This window comes from Paramormyrops kingsleyae, chromosome 4 (genome assembly GCF_048594095.1).
Source record: "Paramormyrops kingsleyae isolate MSU_618 chromosome 4, PKINGS_0.4, whole genome shotgun sequence".
Lineage (NCBI taxonomy): Eukaryota > Metazoa > Chordata > Actinopteri > Osteoglossiformes > Mormyridae > Paramormyrops > Paramormyrops kingsleyae.
In genome coordinates, this window is record NC_132800.1 from 2319025 (window position 1) to 2342585 (window position 23561).

Below are 23561 nucleotides of genomic sequence, written 5' to 3' on the forward strand. Positions count from 1 at the left end.
CCCCTCCCCAGAACCCTCAATGTCTATGTGCGACTTGAAATTGAGAAGTGGGCACTGGTACCAGAGGTAAGGCTGAGTAAACAGACCGCCCTCCGGATGCCATTTTGTGTGCCCACCTCCAAGGCCCTAAATGTATGTGTCATGAGAGAGTAAGTAATGAGAGTGTCTAAGTTGTGATGTATGATTGAGACACAGGTGGTCACGGGGGGACAGAGGAGGAATACCTCCCCTGCATCTCAGCGATGCACCTGCACCTCAAAGCCCTTCATGTGTGTTGGTGTGATGGAGCGGGAGGAGGGAAGGATCGGGGGGGGGGGGCAAAGTACCCCCCCTCTGGAGCCAGCTACCCCATAAGCACCCCCGTTCCCCAAAATCCACCCAGGGCAGGGGACCCAGGCCCATCCAGACTGGGGCCCAGAGCAACGGCACCCCTGGGCACCACAGAGCCCGGGGTTTAGGGTCCCCAGGATCCCTAAACGGGCGACAACCACTGCCAAGGCGCAAACCCCTGCTCTGACCTCCATGATTCCCAAACAACCAGAGATTCCTGCGCAGGTGGACGATGCTCCGCCCCCCCACGGTTCCTGCACTGGCGGTCGGTGCTCTGCCCCTCACTGTTCCTGATCCGCCTGACCTGCCTGTTCCAGTATCTTGAACAACATTACACGTGACTCAGGGAAAACTACTTTTATTTTGGTACTTGAAGACACGACTCTGCCCTTCTTTGGCAGTTGAATCTGTGCTTTGGTAGGTTAAGTTAATGGCGAGTAGGTCAGTAGGTGGGAGTTCCCGGGGGGACAAAGTCAAATTGGGTTGTTTATATTTCTGACCCCCTTCCCCATTCTACTTCACCACAATCTGAACATTTGAATCAGGCAGCATATTTTCGATATAACTTTCAAATATAATAGAAATATTTCAAAGTTCCCTTTTCAATAATAGTATCCACCCATCTTCTGAAACTGATTGTCATATCCTGGAGACTACAGGCGCAAGGCAGGGAATAATCCAGGATGAGGTTCCAACCCATCGCATGGCACACTCACACACCATTCACTCATATGCGCACATCTACAGGCAATTTGGGACCTTCAATATGGACTGCGGGGATAACTGGAGTACCTGGAGGAATCCCCAGACGACCCTGGCCCTAGAAGTGTGAGGCAACATTGCTAACCACCGCACCATCCCCTAATAATAATTCAGCATTCATGTTGAATGAAACTGTAGGAATTACGCTAATCACTACCTTACGGTGCTGGGCCTCCTGAAGAGAACTGAATTCAGATCGGTTGTGTAAGCTATGAAGAGGAAAGTGTTGCCTTTAGTACGACTAACCATTCACTTCTGTACGCCATTTGTATTGTCATTATCTAAATATGGAGTTTCACTTTCATAAAAAGTTCATAAAACATTTTTTTACATTAACAGTCTCTTCACATGTCTGTGCCCTGTGTCACTTTCCTGAGATGTCTGTGCCTTCTGTCAGCCTCCTGAGATGTCTGTGCCCTGTGTTAGTCTCCTGTCTTTAGTCACCGGTGCAGTAGAATGACCTTGCATTATAATTCCAGATTTTCTCATATACTAAGAGGAAGGTAGATTTATGATTACTTTAGCTCAGTATCACTACTGCTCAATCACATATTTACCAAAATAACAGAAAACCACTAACAACTAATGTGAATTCAAAATATCAGAAGAGACCGGGAATACTTTTGTAATAACTATAGGCCTTTTAAATATATAGCACTGGGAATTGTTTTTAAAAAATGAGTTAACACACCTGGGTTTGAACAGCTGACCTAAAGGTTATCCCAAAAACCTGCATACACACCAGCCCTTTGTGGATACGATTGGCCACTTCTGGCAAAGGCCACTGAGCCAAACACTGTCTTTAACAAAAATGCACAAATATTTATATGATAAATTTATGCAGAATTAACAAAGGACAGACATTGGTCATTGTCACAAACTCATTACCAAACTATATTCATTTGTATTCTAAAAAAAGAGAAAAACACACACTCAAATTATTCAACTTAATTGTCTAAACTATCAATATCATAGTCTAGGGTGAACGGTTTTACCATTTATTTCTGTAATACACAAGTATTTCATGACATCCAGTGCAACTATCTTGAAAAAAATTAAGGCCAACTAAGATGAAGACAAAACAGAAAATGACAAAGCAAAAATATACATCTTGTGAAACAAATTGTGAGATTCAAAACAGCTTATGTATTTTTGATAACGATTTTTGGCTGCCTATTTGGAGAAAATTAGATAAATCAGACCAACAAATGGTAAACTATTAATACACCTAAAAAGGCAAGGTACTGCTCTACACAACAGACCCAAATTTCACCGTAATATTTTTTTTATTCTGAAAGTTCGCCAGAATGACACATATTGTAATATTTAATGGTTTAACTTGTAAATAAGTACAAGCATAACTGCTTTCAAAAAGGCTTGAGAAATGGCAAAAAGAAAGGACTGGTTCTGCAGATCCAGATATTTGTCAGTGCAAATTCCATGGCAGAGTGATCATATGACTTTCCCTGTGTGAATCTGCTCGTGTCTCTTTAGGTCTCCTAAACGGCTGAAGCTCTTCTCACACTGGGAGCACTGGTAGGGCCTCTCCCCTGTGTGAATCCGCTGGTGTGTCTTTAGGCTTCCTAAATGGCTGAAGCCCTTCCCACACTGGGAGCACTGGTAGGGCCATTCCCCTGTGTGAATTTGTTGGTGTCTCTTTAGGTCTCCAAAACGGCTGAAGCCCTTCCAACACTGGGAGCACTGGTAGGGCCTCTCCCCTGTGTGAATCAGTTGATGTTGCTTGAGGCTTCCAGACTCAATAAAGCTCTTCCCACACTGGGAGCACTGGTAGGGCCTCTCCCCTGTGTGAATACGTTGGTGTCTCTTGAGGTGTCCTGCATCACGAAAGCTCTTCTCACACTGGGAGCACTGGTATGGCATCTCCCCTGTGTGAATTCGTTGGTGTCCCTTGAGGCTTCCTGAATCACTAAAGCTCTTCCCACACTGGGAGCACTGGTAGGGCCTCTCCCCTGTGTGAATCCGCTGGTGTGTCTTTAGGTTTCCTAAATGGCTGAAGCCCTTTCCACACTGGGAGCAATGGTAGGGCCACTCCCCTGTGTGAATTTGTTGGTGTCTCTTTAGGTCTCCTAAACGGCTGAAGCCCTTCCAACACTGGGAGCACTGGTAGGGCCTCTCCCCTGTGTGAATCAGTTGATGTTTCTTGAGGCTTCTTGACTCACTAAAGCTCTTCCCACACTGGGAGCACTGGTAGGGCCTCTCCCCTGTGTGAATTCGTTGGTGTCCCTTGAGGCGTCCTGAATCACTAAAGCTCTTCCCACACTGGGAGCACTGGTAGGGCCTCTCCCCTGTGTGAATTTGTTGGTGTGTCTTGAGGTTTCCTAACAGACTAAAGCTCTTCCCACACTGGGAGCACTGGTAGGGCCTCTCCCCTGTGTGAATCAGTTGATGTTTCTTGAGGATTCCTGAATCACTAAAGCTCTTCCCACACTGGGAGCACTGGTAGGGCCTCTCCCCTGTGTGAATACGTTGGTGTCTCTTGAGGTGTCCTGAACCACTAAAGCTCTTCCCACAATGGGAGCACTGGTAGGGCCTCTCCCCTGTGTGAATTCGTTGGTGTCCCTTGAGGCTTCCTGAATGACTAAAGCTCTTCCCACACTGGGAGCACTGGTAGGGCCTCTCCCCTGTGTGAATCAGTTGATGTTGCTTGAGGATTCCTGAATCACTAAAGCTCTTCCCACACTGGGAGCACTGGTAGGGCCTCTCCCCTGTGTGAATACGTTGGTGTCTCTTGAGGTGTCCTGAACCACTAAAGCTCTTCCCACAATGGGAGCACTGGTAGGGCCTCTCCCCTGTGTGAATTCGTTGGTGTCCCTTGAGGCTTCCTGAATCACTAAAGCTCTTCCCACACTGGGAGCACTGGTAGGGCCTCTCCCCTGTGTGAATACGTTGGTGTCTCTTGAGGTTTCCTAACTCACTAAAGCTCTTCCCACACTCAGAACACCGATGGGATGACTTCTCCGTGCAAGTCTGCCTGTTTATTTTACAGCCTCGGCTTATACTCGGCTTATATATCTTCTCACTCTGGGAAACCCGTCGAACCCTCAGTGTGTCTGTGCTTGCTTCTTCCAGGGTATTGAGTGTGTCTGTACTGAGCTGAGCGGCACTGGGGCCAGCAGACACTGGTGAATGCTCAGCTGTGTTTACTGATCCAGGCCTCAGTTCAATGACATACTCCTTAGGGTGAGATTTTTTGATATATCGGTCCAGACCAACGTCTGTGGTATAGAATGGACCCTGAAAACAAGCGATGATTTGGGAGGATTCACCCGCTCTCCTTGCTGGGGGCAAGATAGAGACAAGTCATTCAGTACTGAGATGGGACAGGGTTAATACAAAGTCAGGAAAAAGCGAATAAGAAACACAGACATCTTCCAAAGAGCCTTCATTACTACATAAGCAGTCCATGTTCACAGTGTGCTGTTGATGCTGCAATCTCTGCCATGCCTGAACTGCACAGAGTAACAACACTGCTAGTTTGAAATGGCAACCTGAAGCACATAGTATTACCTCCAAATGTACCAAAACAATTGCAGGTTTGATGGTATACGTTAGTACAGGGGTGCCCAACTCCAGTCCTGGAGGGCTGGAGCTCTGTGTAGCTTAGTTCTTTCCATGTTCCACCATAAATGACTCAGCTCAAGAGCTGCGTGGTAAGTAGCACAAGGAGTTGAATCAGATGTGTTAAATGAGGGGAACCCCAAAAATGTGCAGGGCTCTGGCTCTCCAGGACTGGAGTTGGGCACTCCTGCGTTAGTAGCTAAAATCACCTGGGTTTGGAGGTTTCACACACTGTTTGCCCCTGCTATCAGTGACTAACAGCAGAGAACCAGTCAGCTCCTCCTCAGTCACATCCTGAACCACTGCGCCCTTCACATTCTGTCACAAAACACAAACAAGGCAGAATAAGCCGTTCATCTCATAAAATTATACAAGTAGTTCTACTGGCTTAGACAAACAGAACAGCAGAAAGCAAAATTACTTAAAGGTTAGACATTAAACTGAAATTATGTCTGGTGTGACCTACCGTTGGCCACTTTTGAAATTAACATACACAAATTAAACCACCTCAGAATGGACAAGTGACATTTGTGAAGAGACCCACATACGCTTAATTTTACCTTGTAGGTGCTCTCGTTCGCAGTCCCTTCAGCCTCAGATATCAGGTATTCCTTCTCCTCTTTTTTAACCTCTCCGACACCCTGCTGGGAAGGTTTCTGGTTTGTACAGCAGCTGGTTTTACTGCAGGAAGGCATCTGCTGAAACCAAAATGAAATCAAATTCAGTGAGACTGTGCCAGTTAATCAGTGTGTTGCAATGCACCATAACCCTTAACCCCACCTAATAAAGTCACCTTATACTTCTTAAAACAAATGACACTTGACAGCAGCCATAAACATTAATAACATTTTGTGTGTCATGTCACACACACACTAAGACAGACACACATTCTCATACACACAGACTAAACAAGCACCTGACTTACAGTTCAGTCGAACTCATGGATATCAGGGGTGGATATACCACGACTGTTCCCCCTGTAGTCATGTCTATGTTAGGCATATTGCAGCTTCTGAGACTGTAATGTGTATGAATATTCATTTACTCATTCAGTTTTACTTTCCTTAGAAATAAAGAATAAGCAATATTTTCTGTAGTTATTTAATACAAAGCACCTATATTTCATAATATCATACACATTTATATGGACACATACAAATGTTGTTCAGCAAAATAGTTGTGTGAAACTTTCCTAAAAGGGTGTGAAAGATGAGGGCTAGAGGAACACACTGAATTTGGTTTGATGTTGATTGGCTTAAAAATGAATGAGGTATTACAATTTATCCAACAGCAATACTGATAGACGGTTATAGGACACATACTGTACAAGTGGTGTTATGCTGATTGGCATTGCACTTTCAAGACGGCCCCTAAATTTTCCAGCAGTTTTGTGTGAGCAGAAGGATATTCTCGAATTGCTTTGTATTTTTAATTCACATTGGTGGAGAATGTGGAGCCAACTAAAAGTGTGAAATATTTTCCTTGTTGAACTTCACATGTGGAGCCTAATCTGAAAAGAATTGCCGTCATGATCCCGAAGATATTGCAGTTTAGATGTCAGTAAATGTAGCGAATATCGAAGATAAAACCAACTTCACCGCGTTCTCGCAACTCCAGTAGTCTTCTTTTCTGGATACTCTTTTACTCTCACGCAAGTAGCGAGATTGTTGAGTACTTTTACGCCGACTACATTTGTAATAATATTTAAGTAAAATTACTTTTAATCGAGTATAGAATCTGACTACTTTATCACTTCTGCAAACATACAAGCATGTTTTCCGTAACTAAAGGACTCCGGTAGAATACGAAACTAGCTAGCTACATTTGCAGTCACAGATACAAACCCATTCCCCACAAACGCCTTACAAATGCCTCCTCCTGTTAGTGACTATAAAGTGGTTTCATTATCGGCGTTGTCCTGCGTTGCTTTCAGTCGTAATTAAATCCACGATTGTAATGTCTACTAACCGCTGCAGACTGATCGAATAATGGCGGCGCCTACACAACCTTTTGACTTCACTCGCGCCGCGCACCGCGTCCTGATTGGAGGGCAGTGTGGCTGCCCGATCTGCGGACGCATGCGCACACTGGTTTTCCGTGTACGTCACTATTGAGCTGTATAAGTGATGGGAAGTTCGGCTTGATTAACTGGTCCGATTCTTTCCAACTGTCCGTTGTGATGAATCGATTCTAAAACCGATTCTATGATTCACTTTTTTTTCTCGTCTTTTTTTTGCGGACAGTTCGAAAGAATCGGATCAGTTAATTGAGCCGAACTTCCCATCACTAATTTATATGGCATTTAAAATTCGGTAATCCAGACAGGGGGGTGCGCGTCTACACTGCCCTCCAATCAGGACGCGGCGTGCGGAGCTAGTACATTGAAAGGATGGGGAAGCGTCGCCTTTATTCCGTCAGGCTGCGGCAGTTATCGCTACCGAAAATGTTACACGAATTTACCTGTTTATATGCAATTCCAGTTAAATCCCAGTTATCTTATTTAGGTATTACAATAACCAAAGACATTAATGTTAGATCTCAGATCAATTTTAACCCAATAACTGATAAAATCCAAAACACTTTTAACATGTAGTTCCAGAGAGACTTATCTTTGAGGGGCAGAACTTTATTAGCTAAAGCTGAAGGGATCTCCAGACTCACTTATGCTGCACTGTCTTTATATGTCGATGCATCACTCTGTAAGTTAATCTGGAAAAACAAAACCCATTATGTTAAAAACTCTGTAATTATGACTACTGTCGAAAATGGTGGACTTATTTTTTTAGACTTTTCTTCCCTTAACAATACCTTTAAAGTCAATTGGATTAGACGTTTTCTGGCTAACCCAGAATCTATTTGGAACTTTATTCCGAACCACGTTTTTTCTAAATTGGGAGGCTTACAGTTCTTACTTTTGTCCAATTACAAAATCGATAAATTACCTCTGAAACTGGGGAACTTTCACAAACAGATGTTATTGGCTTGGTCTCTTCTCTTTAAACATAATTTCTCTCCACACAAGTATTTCATCTGGAATAATCGTGACATATTATTTAAAAACAAATCTTTATTTTTCTATAACTGGTTTAACAATAACATTATTTTGGTGAAGCAATTATTTAATTCTGATGGTTTCCTTATGACATATAGTGAATTTTTGTCCTGCCATGCAATCCCTGTTACTCCTAGTGAATTTGCTGTTGTAATGGATGCGATTCCCAAGTGGGTTATTATGCTGTTTAAAGGTGTGGCTAGAGATTTAGCACCCTGTACCTGGAACCTATATGACACCAGGGTAGGGAAAATTTGTTTTTCGTCCAGTCCATCAGCTCGTAACAAGAGAATTAGATCTTTGGCTCAAGAAAACATAGTCACTATACCAAAAGCCATTTCATATTGGGGGCGATTTGTTCCAAATATTTTGTGGAAAAAAGTTTGGTCTTTGTCATCCAAATATGTAGTTTCAAATAAATGTAGAGATGTCTGTTATAAATTGCTACACAGGTACGTGTTACCCGACAAATTTTTATTTGCAGAAGTTGAAGAAGGATATTCAGACAAATTGTTCTTTTTGTAATGTCCATGTTGAAACAGTTTTACATCTGTTCTGGAACTGCCCTTTTGTCACTATGTTTTGGAAAGACTTATCTCAGTTTGTATGCCGATGTATATGTGAAAATTTTTCTCTCTCATTTAAGGATGTGTTGTTTGGATTTTACAATATCTGTCATTCTAAACAGGAAGAATACTATCTTATAAATCTTCTTATTATCCTAGCAAAATTTCATATACATAAGAGCAAGTATTGCAACAGAACACCTATGTTTATTATCTTTGAAAACGAATTTCAACAATACCTCCAAACTATTTCTTATTGTAATAATTCCAAAGCTATAAAGACCATCAATATCTGCACTAAATTTAATTTATTGTAATTTAAGTCCCTACATCATTATTATTTTTTATTTATTTTGTTTCTTTGCTGTTTCCTTTTACTTCTGAAAGTTATTATTACTGTTATTATTGTGTGCTGATCTATTCTGCTGTATCACATGTTTGAAGTTCAAAATAAAGCATTAAAAAAAAAAAGTTCTCAATACAGTTCAAATCTTTTTTTGGTTTTGGGATAAGAGTTATAAGTCCTTGTGTCAAGGTGGGGGGAAGACCTCCCGTCTCAATACTTTCATTAAAAACACTAAGTAAAAAAGGGGCTAGTTCTTTTGAGAAGGTCTGATAAAGTTCTGCAGTTAATCCATCTGGCCCTGGGGATTTATTATTTTTAAGCGTTAATATAGCATCAAGTACCTCTGCCTCCCTAAGATCACTTTCACATTCAGATTTATCTCCCTGAGACACAACATTACAATTCTGAACTGAATTCAAGAAGTTAAGAGCTGCCTCTTCTGAATAATTTGATTTATAGAGATTACTATAAAACTTTGAGCAAAAGTATGCTATTGTAACAGGATCATCAGTCAAACTACCATCAATACATAGTGTGTTCATAGTTGAGTTTCTAATTTTGTTTCTGTTGAGATTAAAAAAATATGATGAATTCTGCTCCCCCTTCTCCATCCACTTCCTCCTCGATCTTACAAAGGCCCCTTGTGCTTTCATTTTGTATATGTTATCTAATTTATTCTGGCATTCACTTAGCAGTAACAATTCCTCTGCAGAAAGAGTATCAGCACCTTTGCATGACAGAGATGATATTTTATGCATAATGCAGTCCTCTTCAAATTTTCTCAACTTTGCATATCTACTACCATAAGATCTTAGATACTTACCAATTTCATACTTAAGCAGCTCCCACTGAAGACCAAATGAGTTTTGGTCACAAGCTTTCTTCCAGTAAGAATTAATCAAAAAAGGGACATAAGCTTTAACTTCACTGTGTAAAAGAAGAGTGTTGTTTAACTTCCAGCACATAGCTCTGGGAATATTGAAAACAGGGCAAAACTTGATCTTGATAGTGGTAACCTTGTGATCTGTCAATGGGCAAGGATGAAAATCTATCTGTATATCACTTGTAATAATACTTTGAGAGACAAGCCAATAATCAATACGGGATCGCTTAGAAAAGTCATTCGAGCTCCATGTATAAATTTTGGATCCAGGAGACTTTAGCCTCCAGACATCTACAATATTAAATTTCTCCATAAATTCCACCAGGGCAGTGTTATGTGGTTTACTTTTCTTTGGCGGAAACCTGTCCAAACTATTATCCAACACTATATTGAAATCTCCACCCACAACTAAAAGAGAGTCGGGAAATTTGCTCAAATAAAATAACAGCTTTTCTCCTATTGCATCAAATAAAATGTCATTATCCTTATAAGCATTATAGCCATAAATGTTCAATATAATCATGGTAATCTGGCTAAAAGATAGCACCATTAAAATAAAGTGACCATGTGGATCATTATAAGAGTAAACAATGTCACCAGCAAAATTGTCTTTCAATATAGTAACACCAGCTGACTTTCTACACCCATGAGCTGCCCAGATATCTTTCCCCCATTGAGACCTCCAAAATGAAACATCCTCACTGGTCGAGTGAGACTCTTGTAAAAAACAGAAATCACTATTAAATCTTCTAATAAACAAAAAAACTGCTTTGCGCTTCAAAGAATTTCTTAAGCCCCTGACATTAACGGAAATTAAAGATAATGACATTAACAGATATTACAGTGAATTTCAGTATTAAGAAATAAAGATGAGAACCTTAATCTGAAGCAAAGCTCCGCAGTAAGCATGACAACCTAACAGCGAGCTGATAGGTAAAGGCTATATAAGAGTTAGTAAATAAATCTTTAACCTGTGGACAAATGTGCGCATTTCAATTAGCTACATTAAGGCAGACAATCTTGAAATGTCCCAAAAACCGAGAGGAATGCATTAAGAATGAAGTTTATCTCACAGGTGGCAGAATAACTTCCACGCCTTCAATAAAGGCACGGGCACCAACGTAGTATGCCGACTTCCCTGCTGCTCGTGCCTCCCTGACCGCAGGCCAGAGTCGTCGTCTCTTTTCCCTGTCGGCCGAAGTGAAATCCTCTGTGAAACGCAAGTTCTTTTCCTTCAGAACCTTGGACCCCTTAGCTGCCTTCCACACAGCATCTCTCATAATACGTGAGGAGAACTGCACGATCACAACACGAGGATTAGTTTTATCCCGCTCTCTTTTCCCCACCCTATGGATCATACCAATGGTGTCAGCAAGTTTGTTCTTTCCTTCTGGATAAATCAGGCCACAGATATGAAGAATTTCAGTTATAGCTTCTTCATTTTCTTTCTCAGCTAAGCCCAGCAGTCGCAAATTAAATCTGCGAGAGTATCGTTCTAATTCTGCAATACGAGCTTCGCACGTGTCCACCCGCTTTTCCTCTGATGTCAGCCTGGAATCAACATCATTAACTCGTGCTTTAACATCTTTTATTTCTTCGGAGACAAAGTCTATAGTCTTTTTAAGAGCTTCTATCTTTAGTGTATTAGCACTCACCAACTTTTCAATGTTATCGGCGCGGTTGTTAATAAGCGTTGATAGCTGTGAGACGATGTCATTAGAATGATCAGATTTCCCTTTCTTGGGAGCCGGAGATTTACTCGGTGTTTCAGGCAAGGGGGACCAGCGAAAAGTTCTCTTCCTCCTGAGACTGCCTAGAATCTGAGGATTTGCTGTAAGAATGAATTTCGGCAACAGCAGAGCCGGAATCAACAAAACGATCTTTCCTCTTTTCACGTTGCGACATTGTTATAGCCTATTATCAGACAAATCGAGACACTTTGTAGCTGTTGTAAGCAGTTTCAAATGATTTTTTGTGGAGCTTCGAAAAAAACGCACATTAGAAAGCCGCCATCTTGGACCGCCCCAGTTACATTTTTGGTAGGTGTAACATTTTCGGTAGTGACAGCGTTGACCAGACTTTACAGTCGTGGGTTTAATTACGGCTGAATTGATACGGTTGTTGAATTATGGCTGCCACGCAAGACAATACCGTTTGGGGAACCAACTTTCTAGTCACTGACATTAGAAGGCATTTGCGGCACGGTAAGGCGTTTGTGGGGGATGGTTTCGTAGCTGTGACTGCTAATGTAGCTATATAGGTAGTTTCGCATTATACCGGGAGACTTTGTTACGGAAAACATGCTTATATGTTTGCAGAAGTGAGTAGAATAGTCAAATTCGGTACTCGAGTAAAAGTAATGTTACTTCAATATTATAATAACTGAAGTCGGCGTAAAAGTACTGCCCAATCTCACTACTTTAGTGAGAGTAAAAGGGTATATAGAAAAAAGACTACTGGAGTAGCGCGTTGGTTTCCAAAATCAGAATTGGTTATTAACAAGCTATACAGTTGCGGGCTTTTCAAATCAACAGCACAGATTAAGAATCAAATTTAAAATTGAAATATGCTCTCCAAATAAAACAAACTTAAAGTGTGCAAAAAAAAGACGAGTGAGGGTAAAATGCGGACCGTTTACAAACAGCGGATTCCGTGTTTATAAACAGACGTGTCGCAAAAGACGCACGCCGCATAGACAGATCACGTGGCATAGAAAGAAACCCATACGACGTTATCATTCGAGGTGTGTCTGCAGCTGACGTGACGTGGAGCGCGATCTGCCGTCGGCTGCAGGGGTGGAGTATACGCTGGATGTAAACATAGGGGTATTCGAGGAGCTCAGCAAGGCGCAGCAGCTGCGCGTTCAGCCAGTGCAATTTTGTCATCCATATTACAGAGTACAATACGATTGTCCGAAATCCTTGTTGATAATGTTTAACAATTATTTCATTGTTGGTTTTTTTGAAAAAAAAAAATTGAAAATATATAATTTGTTGAGCGTTCTCTAGTCGCGTATAATTTGCATTTGGACGTCCAGCTACCATGAACGTCACAGTTTGTGGGTGCCTGTTCTGGATGAGTAAAATAAATCGTAATAAATCAATAAATAAAAATGTTTCTTTCACCAATAAAGTGTATTCTTAAGTATTTTTGTAGATCTCATATCGAAACTACGGTGGCCCTGAAGGGCAAAACACAACGACATTTCAAAAAACACAACGACATGACAGAAAACACAACGACATTTCAAAAAACACAACGACATTTTCAAAAACACAACGACATTTCAAAAAACACAAAACACAACGACATTTCCAAAAACACAACGACATTTCAGAAAACGGAAAGGGTAGGACCAAACTTCTTGTTCGTGATTGGACAGTATCCTTGGAGTGACATGGGTACTGTCCAATCACGAACATGAAGTGTGGTCCTACCCTTTTCCTGATTGTGATTGGACCCTACCCATGTCACTCACGACTGTTCATTTCTTGTTTGTACTTTGTTTTTGTGCAAGTGTTAGCGGAGATAAACAGATTATGTTTTGTCCGTATTGTGGGAAGAGGTTTCAGTCACTGCCAAGATTCTGCGACGAGTGTGGGAAATCACTGACCTTCTTAAAGGAAAGTGAACATGAAGAGGACACCACTGGCCCAACTTCAGGTCGATCAAACGTTAAACTGTATAGGTTTTTACTTAGATTTATGTTTCCGCCGATAAGCTGCTTCTTCTTCAATTAAACCTCATAAAACGTATATCGCAAAAATACAACACACTCTTTTCTCTGTAGCTGCGGCAGCAGCTCTGAATATGCCATCCCTCAAAACCTTCCTTGAGTACAGGAATATGAAGTCGAAGGAGAGGCTAAATTTCTCTTGCCATAAGAAAAGTACTAAGAAGAAGGAGCAGAAAAAAGTACAGGTAAGCAGCGTAGCGCTATTAGCTGTAGTTATTTTACATTCGTGCAGATGCCCTTGTTATATGCACATTATATACAATTAAATAGAACACAAATAGATACTGGTTTCTCACTGAGCCCTAACACCTTCCATACTATAGCCACCTCATAATATCAGTTAATAAAAAGTCAAAGGATAAATACAATAATGATTCATCTACACATTTCCTAAGTACCAACAAAGCAATAATGTTTGTTAAAATATAAGTATGGATAGGAGAATAGCTTTATCATGATGTCCATATGATTTAATTGGGGTGATCCGTCAAATTGGGACTGAACCAGGTTCAGTCCCCTGCAAACCCACCCCCCAGAACCGCCCCTGTAAGTATTGTACACTTCAGGTTATTAGCACTGCACAATATTTTATGTATGAGTTATGTACCGATTGACACCTGATTTTCTTTGTACAGACAAATATTGGAGTCATGTGCCTTCAAGATGATGACGAAGAGTGCACTGGATTGCAGCTATTGACCCATTCTCTGTTCCGCAGTCTGTTCGCAGTCTCATGGGAATGACGCCAACACAAGCAATACAGTTAATAAAGTTGTCTTTTATTACTTCTGGGTTGTTGTTCGTTGGCCCACATTTTAGCCACATGATTCTGCAGGAGAACCCATCTATACACCCAGATATAGCAAAACCAAACGGTTTCAATTTATCATAACCGTCTACGTGCCATAAGTAATTTGCGCCCATAGAATGGTACGTGCGCCTAATAAATCTACATATCCGTGCAAAGGTTCCACGTGGGTTCAGTTCACGAAGCATCTGCATTACAGTTTCCCTCTTAACACAGAGACCATGTTTCATCTTTAAAGTCATCCACATAGTTCTATATCCAAACATCTGTCCAGGTCCACGCAGCTCCGATAAAATAGCCCTTCTAATATCAGTTTCTGAGGAGTACCCGCTCCGTCTTTTCAGTCCAAATTGTCTAAGACGTGTTTGAGTTCTTCAATCGCAATCAGGAAAAGGGTAGGACCACACTTCGTGTTCGTGATTGGACAGTACCCATGTCACTCCAAGGATACTGTCCAATCACGAACAAGAAGTTTGGTCCTACCCTTTCCGTTTTCTGAAATGTCGTTGTGTTTTTTGAAATGTCGTTGTGTTTTCTGTAATGTCGTTGTGTTTTCTGTAATGTCGTTGTGTTTTTTGAAATGTCTTTGTGTTTTCTGTAATGTCGTTGTGTTTTCTGTAATGTCGTTGTGTTTTTGGAAATGTCGTTGTGTTTTTGGAAATGTCGTTGTGTTTTTGGAAATGTCGTTGTGTTTTCTGTAATGTTGTTGTGTTTTTGGAAATGTCGTTGTGTTTTTGGAAATGTCGTTGTGTTTTCTGTGATGTCGTTGTGTTTTTTGAAATGTCGTTGCGTTTTGCCCTTCAGGGCCACCGTACGAAACACTATCGAACTATATCTTCGTGTTGTCTGGCTTCATTTTCTCATATAAGGCAGGCTACTGTACACCTTGCAAACACTCATGTGAAATATCTACACTATTATAGAAACGTCACATTGGTTGGCACTGTACAAGTCATTATATCAGAATTAATACAAGAAAGAAAAAGAATGTTTGCAACCAAGCAGATCTCGGCCCCCATTGATTACCATAGCATTTTTTCCTACTATGGCAGTCAGTGGTGCCCAAGATCTGCTTGGTTGCAAACATTCGTCCAAATAGCTTCCCTTGTGTTCAGCAGAAGAAAAATCTCATACAGATTTGGAACTACTTGAGGGTGAGTAAATAACAATTTTCATTTTTGGGTGAACTATCCCTTTAAGCAACAAGTATACCTCACTTCTTTGATATATCAAGAAGGGCACTGCTCTCTTTCAATTTTTTTATCATGTCTACATTAGGCTGAGCCAGGCACCTTGCAAGACAGACATCAGAAAATTTTTGGATGCTTTCTCCCATTTTAAAAGTGGCTCTCACTGCTTTGTATTCTTCGGGATTTGCAACTGCCAACTCAGCAATGGGGGCTTGCATGACAATTGTGTTTCTGTCAACATTAATTTTGTTGTACGCTTCAGCTTTAGTGAAGCCACCATTTACCAGGTGTAACACTTTGTGGTAGCGTTTGATGGAGTCTTCAGGGTTTTTTACTAGAGGGGAAAGAAGGAAGAAGAATGTTGTACAAGTTCGATAACAAAGGTGAGAATTATTTTAATAATGAGAATTAGAATTTTGATGTGTGTTATTGCTTTAAGAACAGACTATAAAACCAAAATGTGGTTATGACAACAAACGTAATTCTGTTGTAAAACAGGTTGCATCGCTTCCAGTTAAGGTAATTTGTATGTTCTTTATTAAATATTGTCCAAGGAGCTAAACATTGTTCATGCTCAATTTGTATTATCACATATGCATTATGATATCTAAAAGTTTTATTTTTTTTTCCTCTCACTAACATTTGGATATTAAACTTGAATAAAAGGCTGACAATAAAAACAATATGTGCCTACACAGCTTCACCCCTAATAACTAGATAGTTTAGCAGATTACCCTTAAGGTACAGCAATTCATTTTCGCTGCTAGAGGATGCACATTGAAAACAACAACAACAACAATGGTGGAGCGTGATGACGCTGAGAAGGAGCATGGTTTTCATTCATTATAATGAATTAGCTGGAAGTAATGTGAGGTTGAATAATAAATGGGTCATAGATCTTACCGAATTTGTGTTATTCAATGGTGTGATAATGCTGTGCAGGTTTACGTTTTCAAAGCAATAATAGTAAAAGTACATTTGAACGTACCCACATAATTTGCAAAAAACTTTAATAATTATCTATAACATATACTGTGTTAATTTACATAACATGTCTGAAGTCTATGGCTAAGTGTCAATAAACTTATCAAAAACCCTAACCCTGTACTTACATAAACTTTGCTTGTAAAAAATCCAAGAGTTAAAGATTAAAACCCTTTCATAAGGGAGGTAGTAAGCTGTAAAATTGCTGCACAGCTACCGCTTTCTCTCGTAGTGTAAGCGTTTTGTACAGTGGAGGCAGCGGCAGTCTTGAAGCAACATAGTTACCAGTGTTGTCATGGTTTCTATAGTCGTAAAAGCCGTAAACCGACTAAGGCGCATATGATGCCACTGACAACTATTTTCTTGTTATTTACAAATAGTTGGAAACATTTGAGATAGTAAGTAGTCATCTGAACAAAATATATATATATATATATACATACATACATACATACATACATACACACATATACATATATATATATACACACACACACACACACACACACACACACATATATATCACTGCTCTAGTGTTTTTGGGATATTTTATTTTAATTAATTAATTTTTTTTTTCTTACATACTGCGCCTTTAAAACCTTAATTTTCACTTCTGGTTGAAATATACCTTTTAATATTTTGGATTGAATAAACATACCTCTTCTAAAATCAACCCTCAGTTTCTTGGATTTTTTCTTGTTTCTTCGTTTTTTATCCTTTTTCTTCTTCTTTGTTCTTGGTTCGGAATCTGATGAATCTGAAGATTCTGAGGAATCAGAAGATTCATCACTGGACACCTTCTCCTTGGATGCAGCAGTATTGGATGAAGATGCAGACAGTGCCTGTCCAGGAGACATTATGGCTTCATGCCTCAGAAGTGCTATGACAAAGAACAAATTAAAATAAGTGTAGAACAAAACTACAGGTAAAGACTTTACCACATTTAATTTAGGAATAAGTTATTTAAATAAAATTACTTCTAATTACAAGTTGTAACTTACGGACTGCCAGAATTGTTCTTAAAATTCATGACCTTAATACTCACCATCCTCCAATCTTGCTCTGAGAAAATTTTTGTCATCTGTCAGGGAGTCAACTTTTTCCTGAAGATGAAGAATCTTCTGCTTTTGCATCTCTATTGTTAGTTTTGCTTTGTCAAGAGCAATCTGCAAAGTGGGTGCACCTAATAAAAGAGAAATCAGAAACATGCAACTTGGCTGAAAGCAGAATAAGAAAAATGTGGCCTACTTCAATTAGGCCTAAGTCAAAATACATAATTTACACCCTACACATTAACAGCCACATTTCTGTGAACCAAATGAAATATCTAAATTAACATTTCAATCCAGCAATTCTTTTCCCATTTTTTCTGTAATGTTTACATATTTCTTAAATAGCAATGTAGAAAAGGGTACAAAGAAACCTCCTGTTTCACTGGTTTGCTGTATTGCAGGCTGAAGTCCTGAAACCAACAACAACATCAACAAAACAACTTAAAATACAGCATTTGAACAAAGAAACAGGCAGAGTTTAAAAGTTGGCATGAAACCGGCATTTCGATTAACTTCATTTCTGTATAGGGAAGAATGGCTTATGTCAGAAGCCAACCGTTTTCAATCCTCATAACCAGTCATTTAATTAATTTATTTTTTTCATTGTAAAGATAAAAAAGTCCTAAATTTTACTTTGTCTTTATGCAAACTGATCTGCGTATTTACATAATATTTATACTATTCATGTTGATATTTGTAATGGAAAATAGCTACATATACCAAAGTTATTAGAGCACATCTATGAGTTTTTTTTTTTTTGCAAAACCAAAATATATAATCAAAATGTAATTCATTTAGAAAATGTGTACACAGTACGTATACTTTCACTTGAGTACACTTTAATATGGCAACACTTTATAATAATTGAGTACACTTTATAACTTAATTACAACTTTTCCCTCAAATTCCTAATTGGCTTCTTATCAATAGTTAGTAGTTAAGGTAGTTGTTAAGTTTAGGTATTGGGTAGGATTATGGATGTAGCATAAGGTTATGTAGATAAGCCAACAATATATGCTTAATTAGTCTAATAAATGGCTAATATTCAAGTGCATGCCAATAAGCAACTAGTTAAGTGACCCTAAAATATGTTAAATGTCAACTTTAATACTTTTTATACCCCAGCGCTTTCAAGCTAAGTGACAAAACACTGTTTAATATCTCAGGAGAGACAAATACCAATGAATGAAACTTTATGGATGTATCAGTAATTATATTAAATTACTTACTTTCTGATGAGTTAGCTGTACTTTCAGTCTGAACATTCTTGCGTGCAGATACAACTATAGGGGGGAAGCAAGCATAGTTCAGTATTTAAAAAAAAACACCTGAAAACATGTACATAAGCAGGGTTTCCAACTCACACATATGGCTTTGTCTCACATTAATAGGCTGCCCAACTAAACTTCACAACAATTTTACATCAATAATCCCTATGTTTTCACACTGCATTGTGGAGTAAACATTTCCATGCAGTGAAATGGTTTTGTGATTGAGAACATTGATACCTTAAAATGCCCAATCCCCTGACCAGTGCCCTGACTTTTGAAGTAGAGAGCTGGCACAGTTAAAAATGCCTGTCTGTATTAGAAACTGTAGACAAACGAGGTGCATTGTTTATTGTAATGAATACTATATTATTTTTTCACTGTGTAGAGAATAAAAGAGCATATAATAAAGCATTTTGATTAATTTAAATACATAAAAAATGGCATGGTTTTACAGATAAAGCTTGAATTGATTAGGCCTTATTTCATTTAAGATTTTCAAGTAGCCTATCTTTTATAAACGTCCCTTAGAATAAAACATTAACGTTACTGGTGTGCAAAACAATGTTTTAAGATATGTCAGTGCGATCAGTTTTCAGCTAAAACATGCATTTAAGTGAGACTAGGCCTTGTCTGTGAAAACGCGACAATGACTTACCAAAATCTCACTCAAGCCAGGCCACTCAAGTTTGCAAGCCCGGCAAAAGTACATCAAACAACATGCATGTTACAAATACGTACCATATTTTTTATTTTTATAATACATACCATATTCACGTGAGCTGTACTTGCTCTGTGTGGTAATTTTCCTCCCACAACGCGTTGCCTTTCTCTTCTCATCCATCTTGCTCAAATTTGTTGATTGGCGCGAAGCTATGCTTAATTGTGCGGTTGGCGTCACCCCATCGTCCTCGTGGTCTAATGACATAGTTTGGATTTTTATTACTGTAATTCCACTTCTAAACCCTACGTGAAGCTCTGGTGGGTCTTGGATATCTTTACAGTTATCCCAGTTTGTATATACATCCAAAGATGGTGCAATACCATAAAGTTTTACTTGGGTTAATGTGTGTATTATGTTTAAGCCCTTGTGCATGATTGAAGCAGGTTCTTATCGCACCGGAAATAGGCGGGGCAATCTCTGTTGTTTTTAGCGCCACCTGACCTGAGTTTAATTACTGTAGTTAGCACCAATAGCTCTCTGGTCATGTTGCATTCAAAATTGCTGCTTTTCGCGATTCAGAAACCCACGCCTAACAGGAAACGCAAGCTCATTAAATGGCTTCAAAGTAAAAAGTTACTAGCAAGGAGAGTAAAGTGCTCAAGATGTGGCCATAATATGACAATGGAGAGAAATAGAAGACATGTCGACGGTTTTCATTGGTAAGTTAAACAAATTACAGATTTGATTACATGATACACTGTTGATCTTTTTTTCCATGGATATTATAGGTCTACAACCTAAAAAAGTCCTTAAAAGTTTTAAATGTCGTAAATACGGTTTTCCTAATTAGCGTCTTAAAACGACTTAAATCTAGATTCGATAGGTCTTATTTGGGTGGTATTACCACGAAAAAAATTCCACAAATATCTGTCGATATCGATAAACGTCTTCTATATATAAATTTGAATCTGGCCGCAGATGAAAAACTTGGGTTGCCTAATATCACGCCGCCCCCACCTCCCCAGGCAGGTGAGTTTTTATTAGGGTTGGAGCTGAACTCTTCAGGGCTGCAGCTCTCCAGGACCGGGGTTCGCCACCCCGGCCTGGGAGATATTGTGTGTGTTTGAATAATATGGCGGCAAATCTATGCCATTAATAACCGAGCGCACCACTGATGCTGGCGCGTGACATGTTCGCTGCGCGCAATTCTCTTCATCTAAGTTTGAACAGTTTTCCCCTAAGTTAAATGTGTTGTCATTTGTGTAATGATAAGCTGTCAACAATGTTAATGATTTTATTAATATTAATTTATATTTGTTGCCTACAGAGCCTATGAGTTTCCTACATTACAATATAAAAAAAGATGCATCCAACAATCAGAATATTGCTTGGGGTGTAGGTTTTAAGCTTATATAATCGATAATTATCTGCATATGAAAACAATAGAGTAATAATAAAACATAAGTTTAATGTCTTCATTAAGATAGCTAAGTGTGCGTGTGTTTGGGTGTATTTCCTTTGCAGGTTTGGTCTTATATTTCATGTAAAGTGGTATTAAAAAGGTCTTAAAAAATCTTTAATATCTGACACCATGAATACATTCTCTCCACGCTGCAGTGTATCAGGCAGCTTTGCCACAAAGACTTTAATAGGTGGTTATAATAAAACAGGCTTTACTGTATATCTTGTTAAAAGTTTATATTTTACATGTTATCACGTTTTGTATTTCATGTTACAGAAATAATGATACTTCTGAGAGTTAGGGAAAAGAAAAAATGTTATCAATGTGTGTTAAAAATACTTTTGTCTACATAACTGTGTTTTGTTATTTATCGTCATCACAGGATGTGCAGACATAAAAGTCATCGAGGCAAGAAAACCAGCCGATCAGTGCGAGCAGGGTCTCTCTTTGAGAGATCAAAACTCAGCTTGTCATCTTGGCTAATGTTCATTTACAGGTGAGTCTGTTATTGGACAGCTGAGAAGGTATAGTATAATATTACAATGCCTTTCAAAGTTCTTTGATTGTTTTAATTTTGACAACTCAGCTTTCCATCATCATTGAGTCATCATTGTGTACTTCACAGGTTCACTCAGGGGTTACGGATCAGACAAATTGATATGATGCAAGATGGCATTGCAAAAAGCTCCAAAACACTCTCTAAGATGGCTCGTATCATGAGGAATGTTTGCCACTGTGCTATGAAACGATTCAGAAGAAGACATGGACAGATGATTGGAAGTGCTCTGGAATTTGCCGTTCTTGATGAAAGTAACTTTCGTCATAAAAGAAAGGTAAATTTAGAACCTATAAGGCAAATTTGCTGACCACTATTATTGTCATTTGAACATTTCTAATTGGCATTTATTTGGTTTTGGAATGTCTGTGATGTCTTACTATTTCTTGTAACATATAAATAATGTACAAGCACACATCTGTTTTTCTCTCATCTGTTTTCTTTTATTTTAGAAATAACCAACTGAGTGTATATGTAAACCTTGTGTGTTTTGAAATTAAAATCAGCCACACTTGTATAAAGCTCCCCCAGACTTTCCTTTAATTTGTTACCCGTCTGTATGTGTAAACATGTTAAATGAAAATAATGATAATGTAGTATTTTTTATTACATATTTAACTTTTACAGTATGGACGAGGGAGAGCATCAACAACATGGAGGCGAAAGAAATAGGTGTTTGGCATTCTAGGTGTGAGGAATAAACACAGACACCCAATCTTGCGGCTTGTGAAAAGAAGATCAAGAGCACACCTCGTCCCCATAGTTGTGAAACATGTGCGTCCAGGCACTACCATTATTTCAGATGAGTGGAGAGCCTACAGGGGTGCTTTGGCCAGCATGGGCTACAGACATTTCACAGTAAACCATTCCCAGTGGTTTGTAGACCCACACAGTGGAGCTCACTCACAACACATTGAAAGAGCGTGGCTGACATACAAAACGAACATATGGAGACTAAGAGGGAATAGGACAGAGAAGATGCTAAAAGAACACCTCTCACTCATAGAGTGGACTCACTGGCTTGGGGAAAAACATAAGCAGGGACCACTTGGGCGCATAATAAAAGACATTTGCCATCAATTTCCTGTTTAGAAGACAACATGCTGAATATTTGTATTTTGTGTAAGACATAAGTAAAATAAAGGTTAAGATACAAGTTACCTTAGCCTCTTGATTTAAAGTGCACTGCCATTTAAACCTTTGTAAAATAAAAGGTGTGTTTTACCTTTTCATTTCTGTGCTTTGTGGGTTTTTTTTACATGCTGATGAGTATGTAATTTAAACTAATCATTTTGGATATACTGGTGCAAAATAAGGCACATTATTGCCAACTCATTATTGATTACGTATAAAGTAACATGAATTCATGACTTGTTAATGTATCATTATGTCATGACTTTACTTGGAGGGGCACATAATTGTTTACTCAATATTAATTACTTATAAAGTAACATGAATTCATGACTTGTTAATGCATCATTATGTCATGACTTAATGACCAACCCTAACCTAACCCTGACATTTAAAAAAAATATATCAATTATACATGTTTTATAAGCTCATGTAAATAAGATTTTTGGTGCCTTTTGGTGGTTTGTAAAGAAGTAGAAGAGCAGAGGTCCTGTGGCTGCATTTGGATGAAGAAGGAACTGAATGGTAGGAGGAAAGTTGACTTTTTGAAGGGGCAATTGTGGCTCAAAAGAAGAGCAAGAACAGAAGACAAACATCTGACTTCAGTGCATTATAATGATATAATGACAGTAAACCGATCCATAACAACCAAAGCGATAACCAGCATCTCTATGCTAACACTGATTTTAAATTGGAAAATTGCATCTGCTTAATGAATGCATTATTGTAGGACGGCAGCAGTAGAATCACTCAAAACAGGATGAGACAATTGTTCTTAATTGTGAATGCATCACTGTATGTTGGATTAGTTAGGTGAAATCATTCACTGATGTTTGTGACAGCTGCAGGTGACAAATTTCTAAACAATTTTGCATTGTGCCATCTTTCTTTTAGAACATGTTTGATTTAGTTTACCGCAGTGTTAATTAATATATTAACTAACATGCAGGAACTAACATGAATTAAGGTGGTGCTATTCATGCTGTAATTCATATGACTCATGTCGTAGTTACGTTAGTTCTTCATTAGTTCATGATTAATACATGTCTTAACTCATCATTAGTTCATCATTAGTTCATAGTGAAGAAATTACTAATTACATGCTAATTCATGTACTGTTATTATAAAGTGTTACCAATAATATGATAAAAAATATATGAAATGTTCAGCTGTACATAATCTATACATAAGT

The 23561-nt window shown here is 38.9% G+C and overlaps 2 protein-coding genes and 3 long non-coding RNA genes across 7 annotated transcripts in view; 3 read left to right on the forward strand and 2 right to left on the reverse strand.

The window, feature by feature from the left end:
* LOC111844380 (uncharacterized) overlaps positions 1-23561 on the forward strand; it is a 560559-nt gene that overhangs the window by 347005 nt on the left and 189993 nt on the right. The gene's annotated exons all lie outside the window — the stretch shown is intronic.
* On the reverse strand, positions 1894-5547 carry LOC140588642 (uncharacterized). 2 transcript variants are annotated; one of them, XM_072710453.1, is made up of 4 exons: positions 5232-5547; positions 4881-4989; positions 4376-4391; positions 1894-4285 (listed from the first exon to the last, which is right to left on the reverse strand). In XM_072710453.1, the coding sequence occupies exons 1-4, from the start codon at positions 5364-5366 to the stop codon at positions 2545-2547; spliced, it is 2001 nt and encodes a 666-aa protein (XP_072566554.1). In that variant the 5' UTR covers positions 5367-5547; the 3' UTR covers positions 1894-2544. The 2 variants fall into 2 exon arrangements, with proteins under 2 accessions (XP_072566554.1, XP_072566553.1); XM_072710452.1 differs by having other exon boundaries at positions 1894-4391.
* On the forward strand, positions 13017-14039 carry LOC140588657 (uncharacterized). Of its 2 annotated transcripts, XR_011989803.1 has the most exons (3): positions 13017-13181; positions 13309-13439; positions 13890-14039. It is a non-coding gene; the product is annotated as an uncharacterized lncRNA (long non-coding RNA). The 2 variants fall into 2 exon arrangements; XR_011989802.1 differs by having other exon boundaries at positions 13017-13439.
* LOC140588661 (uncharacterized) lies at positions 17292-19868 on the reverse strand. The gene is made up of 4 exons (XR_011989810.1): positions 19325-19868; positions 18518-18571; positions 17660-17698; positions 17292-17419 (listed from the first exon to the last, which is right to left on the reverse strand). It is a non-coding gene; the product is annotated as an uncharacterized lncRNA (long non-coding RNA).
* On the forward strand, positions 21059-22330 carry LOC140588670 (uncharacterized). Its single transcript, XR_011989820.1, has 3 exons — positions 21059-21178; positions 21308-21515; positions 21866-22330. It is a non-coding gene; the product is annotated as an uncharacterized lncRNA (long non-coding RNA).